The sequence below is a fragment of the Notolepis coatsorum genome (assembly GCF_963971535.1).
Source record: "Notolepis coatsorum genome assembly, chromosome: 7".
NCBI classification, from domain to species: Eukaryota; Metazoa; Chordata; class Actinopteri; order Aulopiformes; family Paralepididae; genus Notolepis; species Notolepis coatsorum.
This window is the reverse complement of record NC_140171.1, coordinates 94,573,079-94,582,571: the sequence shown is the minus strand read 5'-3', so window position 1 is coordinate 94,582,571 and position 9,493 is coordinate 94,573,079. Positions and strand designations below refer to the sequence as shown.

At 47.8% G+C, this 9,493-nt stretch overlaps 1 protein-coding gene across 1 annotated transcript in view; it reads left to right on the top strand.

Moving 5' to 3' along the window:
* Nucleotides 1–9,493, top strand: part of LOC311231699 (voltage-dependent P/Q-type calcium channel subunit alpha-1A-like) — a 188,165-nt gene that overhangs the window by 142,437 nt on the left and 36,235 nt on the right. The window contains 3 exon segments of the mRNA XM_084318327.1: nt 1,084–1,189; nt 2,045–2,152; nt 6,461–6,564. Of these exon segments, the coding sequence (XP_084174453.1) occupies nt 1,084–1,189; nt 2,045–2,152; nt 6,461–6,564 (318 nt within the window).

Sequence of the window (9,493 nt, the reverse complement as noted above, 5' to 3'; positions counted from 1 at the left end):
GGCTCTGGAGAAAACACACCGCCCCCCGGCCTGCCCCCCCGCCTGCCTGCCCCCGCCTGCCTGCCTGCCTGCCGTCTGCCACCTTCCGTCTGCCACGCACTTTGTCTTTTGGGCATCCCAGACGCACACACGGGCATGTGTATGCTCCGTGCTTTGCCCCACCCGGCGCTCATGTAAAACTGATGGACACGAACCGGCGGGATAGGGCCAAGCTTCCCTCTATCCCCCGGATTCTTCCATTGGCTTTATCTGATAGGAGACGGTCACAGACAGGGAACCTCCACTCAAAGGGGAGGGGGAGCTCTATAGCGGACGCCTCCATACAAAAATAAAGAAAAACGCCGGTCCCCCCCCTTCGAAAGTGGCCCACCAGTAATACTACATTGTGCTCCGGTCAACCCTATTCTGTCTTCAAGAGGACTCCAATTAAGCATCCTTAATTGCAGTCTGTGCTAATGACACTGTGTTGTAAGTGGGGAGTGGTGGGTGGGGCGTGGGGGGGGGGGGGGGGGGGGGGGGGGTGGCGTGTGTGTATTTACATGTGTGTAACAAAACTAAGATGTGTGAATGTGCACCCCTGCATTCACACATCCAGGGAACATGGGCACAGGTCGTTGGGTCGGACGCCATTTTGGCTCCGGCCGTTCCTCCTCGTGGTTCTCGGCTCTCGCAGACGCTTAGCTATAGCGGAGGGCCCTCCCATTGGAATATGCTGCACTGTCTCGTAAGAGTATCACTGGCGGGCGAAGGAGATGCGGTCGGATATTCTCCACGGCATCCACACAGAGGGTCACGGCACACTTTAGAGTTCAAATCAGCATTCAGCGCTCCCAGATTCACCCACTAAATTGAACGCTTGAACCTTATCTAGAATCTCTCGACTGAATTTGAATCGAGCTCAGTGACCATTTTGGGAAAGCTGAATTAATCTGATCCTACTCTCGATTGGCTATTGTCTATGGAGCTCTCTCGACCACACTTCCCCCTCCCCCTTCCCCCTTCCCCCTTCCTGGAGGTTCAGACACGCACCTCAGCGGACACGCCCCCTTTTCTCATCCTGTCCTCCTGACTGGCTCTCCACAGAGGCTGCTGCGAATGGACTTGCCCGTTGCCGACGATAACACAGTGCATTTCAACTCCACGCTCATGGCACTGATCAGAACGGCGCTGGATATAAAGATCGCCAAAGGTACAACTCCTCTATGTCACTGTCTATCTCCCCTGTCTCTCTCTCTTCCCTAGTCTCCTCTCTCTCTGTCACTGTCTCTCTACCCCTGTCTCTCTCTTTCCCCCTGTCTCTCTCCCTCTCTTTCTCTGTCACTGTCTCTCTCCCCCTGTCTCTCCCCCCCCCCCCCCCTCTCTCTCTCTCTCTCTCTCTCTCTCTCTCTCTCTCTCTCTCTCTCTCTCTCTCTCTCTCTCTCTCTATCTCTCTCTGTCTCTCTCTGTCACTGTCTCTCTCCCCCTGTCATCTCACCAAACCGTTTGTTTTCCTGTGGATTTTATGGTATCTCTTTCTCTCTTGTTGTCTTTTGCTCACTCTCTCTCTCTCTCTCTCTCTCTCTCTCTCTCTCTCTTTTCTTTCTCTCTCGTTGTATGTTGCTCTCTCTCTCTTTCTCTGCTTTGAAATGTTGATAGTGCCAAATGAAGACACTAACCAGATACTGTTCTTTTTGTTTGTTTGTGAATGTGTGTACATGAATGTGTGACTGGTTAAACATGTATTTCTTTATTTTGTGGAATGGGGTGGGTTTTGTGCCTAACGTTTGGTGCCGTACCATGGTTGTGTGTGTGTGTGTGTGTGTGTGTGTGTGTGTGTGTGTGTGTGTGTGTGTGTGTGTGTGTGTGTGTGTGTGTGTGTGTGTGTGTGTGTGTGTGTGTGTGTGTGTGTGTGTGTGTGTGTGTGTGTGTGTGTGGTTGTGTGTATGTATGTGTGTTTATGCTTGCACGTGTTTTGGTTGTATTTGTGTGTGTGTGTGTGTGTGTGTGTGTGTGTGTGTAATATAATAAATGCGACGTGGCGTGGGGCTCCGGCCCCCCCCCCCAGGTGGAGCAGACAAGCATCAGATGGACGCTGAACTGAGGAAGGAGATGATGGCTATTTGGCCCAATCTGTCCCAGAAGACCCTGGACCTGCTGGTCACGCCGCACAAGTGTAAGTTGCAGGAAGACACACAGTGTGTCTCCGTTAGTGTCTCCGTGTGTCTCATCACCAATCCACCAAGAGGACCGCTTCTACCCAGCTGCTGTCACTGCTCTGCATCTCCTGATCAGGCTCTCACACACACACACACACACACACACACACACACACACACACACACACACACACACACACACACACACACACACACACACACACACACACACACACACACACACACACACACACCTGCACACTTACAACCAAACACATAACTCCATGTGCAAGTACAGAATAGCATAGATACATACTGTATGCACACTCAAATTAATATTAATTTATATATGTGTACAGTATGTACATATACAGTAGATACACACACACACACACACACACACACACACACACACACACACACACACACACACACACACACACACACACACACACACACACACACACACACACACACACCACACCATTCAGACAGTCTGGTATCACACACCACACCATTCAGACAGTCTGGTATCACACACCACACCATTCAGTCTGGTATCAGGGGGTGCCTGCTATAGAATATCCTCTATAGAAGTCTTTTCACTACAGTAGCAATGGAATTGTATTAAGATAATGAATTAATCATTTAAAAAAAGATGATAATACCATAATTGATCATTGTACATTCTAATGCTACGATAACAAACCATATCAAGCTAGCGTAGCATGTTGTTTTTGCATGCTACATAGCATGACAGCTATACACTACATGGCCATATATTATCATACAGTAACGGTATCATATATTGTACAGAAATATATGATATCCTTGATAAAATATGAGCTTTTCCAACACATGAGGCAACTTGTAGCCACGTCACTTTGAAACAGAAGCCGTGGCTGAAAACTAAAGCTTGACGTTTTTTTCTTCTTCTGATGATTTATGTTATGTCTTTAAGTATTCCATCTGAACTCTGGGGATAACTATCTGGAGTTCTTAGAAGAAATAAATGTAGCTTGTGTGTGTGTGTGTGTGTGTGTGTGTGTGTGTGTGTGTGTGTGTGTGTGTGTGTGTGTGTGTGTGTGTGTGTGTGTGTGTGTGTGTGTGTGTGTGTGTGTGTGTGTGTGTGTGTGTGTGTGTGTGTGTGTGTGTGTGTGTGTGTGTGTGTGTGTGTGTGTGTGTGTGTGTGTGTGTGTGTGTGTGTGTGTGTGTGTGTGTGTGTGTGTGTGTGTGTGTGTGAGAGAGAGAGAGAGAGAGAGAGAGAGAGTGTGGGGAGTGCTCTTAATGTTTCTCAGTGAGTTGGCTACTCAGTTGCTTCTTAGAAATTTCAAGATTAAAGTTGAAATAATGGTTGTAGTTGGATAAAGTTTATGGAGATAATTACGAGATCATCCGTTGTTTATTCATAGGATCGTAGGTATCTGCCTGTGAAAAGACTGGCTCTCGTGGTGTAAAAATAGATGTACAGTGTTGTTAATGTATATTTGTTCCACACTGGTGAGTGCGGTCGAAATTTTTTCATTTTTCACGTCTAGACACTCACAAGTGTATTATATAGTATAAAAGATTATACATTAAAGTACGAAACCGATACAGAGTACCGACCCAGTTCACCGTCTTCACTGAACAGGAGACTTGTTTCTTCAGTTTGGGGTCATTGGACAAGAAATATTGAGATTGAATCCATTTTCTCCATTTGAGAGATCTGACACGCTTGTACAGTATACTACAGTACGTTCACACTGCAGGCAAAAGTGGCCCAAATCAGATGAGATTTTCACAACAGTGTGAACAGCACAAATCACTTGGAATCTGATCTTTTCAATTCTGCTTTGGGCCACTTTCATAATGTGGTCCTAAGGGGCCTTTCTCACTCACCTATTCGTTTCCATTCCATTCCGTTCTAGCCCGTTCTGAGATCTGATGCGAACTTCCCCCCTCCCTCTCCCCCCTCTAGTTTGTGTACACACTTCAGTCTTGGTTCGCTCCGGGTTCTGTTTACGGTTTGCCTTTTGAGCGTTTACGCTTGCCGTAGGCGATGATGTCACGTTCGAAAATGTAAACAGGAAGTGTCTTAACACGACGGCGGAGACTGGATGCTGATATAAAATGAACAAATAACCAATAAATATAAAGTTATATTTGAACCTCTGTTGTCAAGCCTTGTCAATATAACCCACCCCATTTTATCACGAATGGATGGTGTTGTAGAGTTCGCTTTTGAGCGTTTCCCAGGGCTAACAATAAGCTAACGGCTAACGCTAGTTAGCTTAGCCTAGTCTAGTATAGCCTGTAGCACTTATTTTTCAGCAAAGAACGTGCAGTAAACAAAACTGATACATTCACTGTGTGTTCTGCCTCTTTTCTGCCTCTTTTCTCACGAATGGAACTCTGTTGTAGAGTCCGCTTTTGAGCGTTTTGCAGGGTTAACGATAACGCTAAGCTAACGGCTAACGCTAGTTAGCTTAGCCTTTTACTAGTAACATTGCTCGCATCGATTATATTGAATGTCATTGATCTACTGGTCGACCACGGCCGACTGGTTGGGCACCACTGGTCTAATAGAAATAAATGCATTCGAACAAGAAAGTATAGTATACAGCAATGGCTAACGCTAAGCTAACGGCTAATGCGAGCCAGGGAAGTGCTGTTTGTAACGTGGCTTCATGTTTTCATCCACTGAGCTGTGAGGCTCCACATGGTTGCGGTCTGAACTCTCAAATTGCCCATAAATATAGTTTTTGTGGGTATTGTCCAGTTGTTGCTGTGTGGTTTTATCTGCCCAAAATTCAAGCAAGCATGAAAAGCATTACAGTAACGACGTTGTGTGTGTCACGCCCCCCGCTCCCACTGGCCCGCATCCGAAACCACCTAATCCAACCGTCCCAGGTTCAGCGGGGGGTAAAACGAATGAGGGCCGGTTCGATCCCAAAAGGGGTGTGTCCGTCTGAGTGAGAACACTCCCCCCCGTCCCCGGGGGCGCTGATTCGATCCCAATAGGTGAGTGAGAAAGGCCCCTCATCAGATACAGCAGGTCTGATCTTTTGCAATGCGGCCTCGGTCTGAACAGTCATGGGACTTTCATGCAACTTTTACGTCCCTCTAGATCAGTGGTTCCCACACTTTTTCATTCAGGCCCCACTTGGGTAGTTGGAAATATTTTTGAGCCCCACCTAGATGTAGGCTACAATTACTTTTAGGCTGCAAACATGCCATTTCCTCTACTAGAAGATTAACATAACAAGACAAAGACACAATTATAGTTTTATATTTTATTTGAAAATGAACAAAAGCTTAGCAAATTATCCTGTGCCACTGTGACATAATTAGGCCTAATTAAAGATGTAGTTGTAGGCCTACAGTAGGATAGGAGATTTATTTTCATTCAAATAATAATATTTTGCCTCTGTATCGGTGCGTCCCCAGAAAATAATGCTCATGATTTAGAGGATTAAGGATTATGATAATACAACTGAAAGAAACACAATGATCATAAATAAGTGCTGTTATAATAAGTGCTGTTATGATCAGTGCTGTTGTGATCAGTACTGTTATGATCAGTACTGTTATGATCAGTACTGTTATGATCATTGCGTCAACAAAATGCAACTGTATGTTGTACCCTATGGACATAATTAGTAAAGCAATCAGTTCCGTTTCCTAAAAACGTGATGGAATGGAGAAGCATGCTCGACCCCACCAGCCCAGTGTGTTGGTTACTGTGAACCTGTGGTTACTATATGTCAGTGGTTCTCAACCTCTTTGTTGTGTGACCCCTAAAACATGGTCAAGCATGGATAGAATGGTGACTTTTGACCCCCAAACATGGTCAAGCATGGACAGAATGGTGACCGTTGACCCTCAAGCATGGATATAAGGGTGACCTTTGACCCCCGACATGGTCAAGCATGGGCAGAATGGTGACCTTTGACCCCCGACATGGTCAAGCATGGACATAACGGTGACCGTTGACCCCCAAACATGGTCAAGCATGGACAGAAGGGTGACCTTTGACACCAAATAATGATCATTAGTTAGCTATTTCACTAGAGGAGGACTTTTAGACGTCATTATTCCTTATTTCACAAAGATTTTAAACATGAAGATGTGTTTGTGTATCTTTTCTTGAACCCCCCACTAAAGAATCTTGCAACCCCCTGGGGGGTTGAGAACCGCTGCTGCATGTGGGCGTGTCGCACGTCTGCTGCATGTGGGTGTGTTGCACGTCTGCTGCATGTGGGCGTGTCGCACGTCTGCTCCCATGGCTCAGGGTCCCATCTCTCCCGGGTCTAATCTTGCAGGGTAACTTGTCATTCTCTCAGCAGCCACAGACTTGACGGTGGGCAAAATCTACGCCGCCATGATGATCATGGAATACTACCGACAGAGCAAGACCAAAAAGCTGCAGGCACTGCGAGAGGAGCAGGTACTGACTGGTTCCCCCTAACCCTAACCCCTCAGACCACTCTGCCAGCCCCCTTCTTATCCCCCCCATGGCCCTCCGGAGTGACCCGTCCTATGGCCTTCGGCACTGCGCCCCCCCCACACGTCCTCAGGGTGACTGCGCTCCTCCACCCCCGACGCTCAAGACCGTAGGAACTCACGTGTGTTACTCCAAATTCCTCCTTGCATTTAAAATCCATTATTTGAATCCGCAGATCGAACGGCAAAGTATTACAAATGTACAAAGAATTTAAATGTTCTAGAGGTTAAACGTGTTTCCATGACCTCTATGGACACTTTAGGGCTTCTCCTTGACAGGCCTGCGACCCTCAGGCCAGTAATGCCCCAGGCTACCAAATATCAAAACGATTAGCCTACAATAGTCAAGGCCACTGGTTTGTGGAGCCAATGGCTGCTACTTAGCCAGTGTGTCCTGGAAGGCTGGCTCCATATCAAGGCCAGATGCACAACCTCTTTGTGATCTTCATTGACAAGGAAATAGCAGAGCATAGGAAATCATGTATTCTAGTATTCAATCCAATTCTCCCAATTTACACACGCACACACACACACACACACACACACACACACACATACACACACACACACACACACGCACACACACACACACACACACACACACGCACACACACACACACACACACACACACACACACACACACACACACACGCGCGCGCACACACACGCCATATCAAGCTACAGCGCCATCCATTCCCCTCTTAATTAACACTTTGGGTGCCAAAGACGAGAAAACTCGTTTCTGGGCCTAAGTTGTTCAGTGCCAAAAAAGAGAAAAGTTGTTTCTGGGTTGTTATTACTTTTTTTTTATATTTTTATTCATTATCCACCCGCCTGTTGTACCATATGGAATGAGTCTGAGGTCCCCAAGGTGCAATTCCGGCTGCATCCCGCTAGACGGCGGTATCGAGCACCCTTTGCAACCTTGTATCTTTCTCTGTGGTATGGCCACACGTCTCCGGTTTCATGTTTCCTTGTCGGGCGAGGGCAGCCGTTTTGCCGGTTCCATCGAAGCGTGTCAAATAACCCCGATCAAAATGTTGTGGTGGATTATGCCGTGGGCCAAATGGGCATTGGATGTACCAGAGGGCGATCAAACAATTGGAATATTATTTTTGGAATACTCCCGATCACAGGTAAGAATGATCTGGCGTAAATTTTAGCTTGATCCTGCAATGCTTTTACACCGATTGGGCTGATAAGCGTTTTTAGTGTTCAATACGAATGCCGTTACTGACAATCAAATAATCAGAAACGGGCGGCTGAGTGGCGCAGTGGGCAAGGCGCTCGCCACTAACGCAGGAGATGCTGGTATCGAGCCCAGCTCTCGCCGTTGCTACCGGCTTGGCCAGTCATCATACTAAAACAATTGGCAGTGTTAGAGGGTGGGAAAGCCGGTGGGTGGGGATTGGACGTTGTGGACAGCGACTCCTACAGGTCGGTTGGTGCGCCTGTACAGCAGAATCAGGAAGTATCGGGGGCAGCGTGAGCCTCCCACGTGTTACTCCTCGCCACTGAGAGATTGCGCTGTTCAGGTGAAAAGATGCGACAGCTGCCTCCTCGTGTACCGGAGGGGACACGTGATGCAAGGCTTGGTCCTCACTGCAGCCGACCAGTGGGAGGCATAGTCTAGCAACGTTCGAGACAGGGGAGGGGAGAATTGAAGGGAGAATTGGCAAGGCGAAATTGGGATGGGAGAAAAATAGAAAATAAGGAGAAAAAATAGATACAAAAATAATAATAATCAGATTTCGGGATAATATCGTATACAGGCAAGAAATGGCAACGTCTATAGTGGAATGGACGTATAGGGCTCTAACTCAGCATTTCATGAATTACCCTAGACCGCTCTAGAACCATACTTATATTCACCACTGTATAACATGGGAACATATGGATGGAAAAATTCATTATTTTTCACATATTGAACGATAGATATGTGCTGTCAAATGGGCCATAGTATTGTATCCATAGCTATAATATAGAATATAGTTATAGCTCTACAAACAAGGTGACCGTTCCCTATCTAGTGGTGGCCTCGCTACAGGCGGCTTTGTCTAATAGCTGGCACTCAAAGTGTTAAGTGTTATCACCACTAGCCAACCCCTCCCCTCTGAGGTGTCATCACCATTAGCCAACCCCTCCCCTCTGAGGTGTCATCACCACTAGCCAGCCCCTCCCCTCTGAGGTGTCATCACCACTAGCCACCTCCTCCCCTCTCTGGTATTATCACCACTAGCCAGCCCCTCCCCTCTGAGGTGTCATCACCACTAGCCAGCCCCTCCCCTCTGAGGTGTCATCACCACTAGCCACCTCCTCCCCTCTCTGGTATTATCACCACTAGCCAGCCCCTCCCCTCTGATGTGTCATCACCACTAGCCAGCCCCTCCCCTCTGAGGTGTCATCACCACTAGCCAGCCCCTCCCCTCTGAGGTGTCATCACCACTAGCCAGCCCCTCCCCTCTGAGGTGTCATCACCACTAGCCAGCCCCTCCCCTCTGAGGTGTCATCACCACTAGCCAGCCCCTCCCCTCTGAGGTGTCATCACCACTAGCCAGCCCCTCCCCTCTGAGGTGTCATCACCACTAGCCAACACCGAGCCTCGCCCTCCCCTGTTCAGCATGCTAACTGAAGCTTTCTCGTCCTTCTTGCCAGCAAGCTGTGCCCTACACCCTACACCCTCCCTCCTTCAGCATGTCGGTCCCCAGGGCTATGGGCTGCCTTTCCCTAACCATGCTCTCTAGGTAGTTTGCTAGCTAGCTCCCCCACCTCCTAGCTGCCATGTTTTCTCTTGTTTCCTCCTCTGCTGTGGACTGTCGGATCGTGGTGAGGAGGACTAGGGGGTCCTAAGGCTTACGGATGTTTTTTGGGC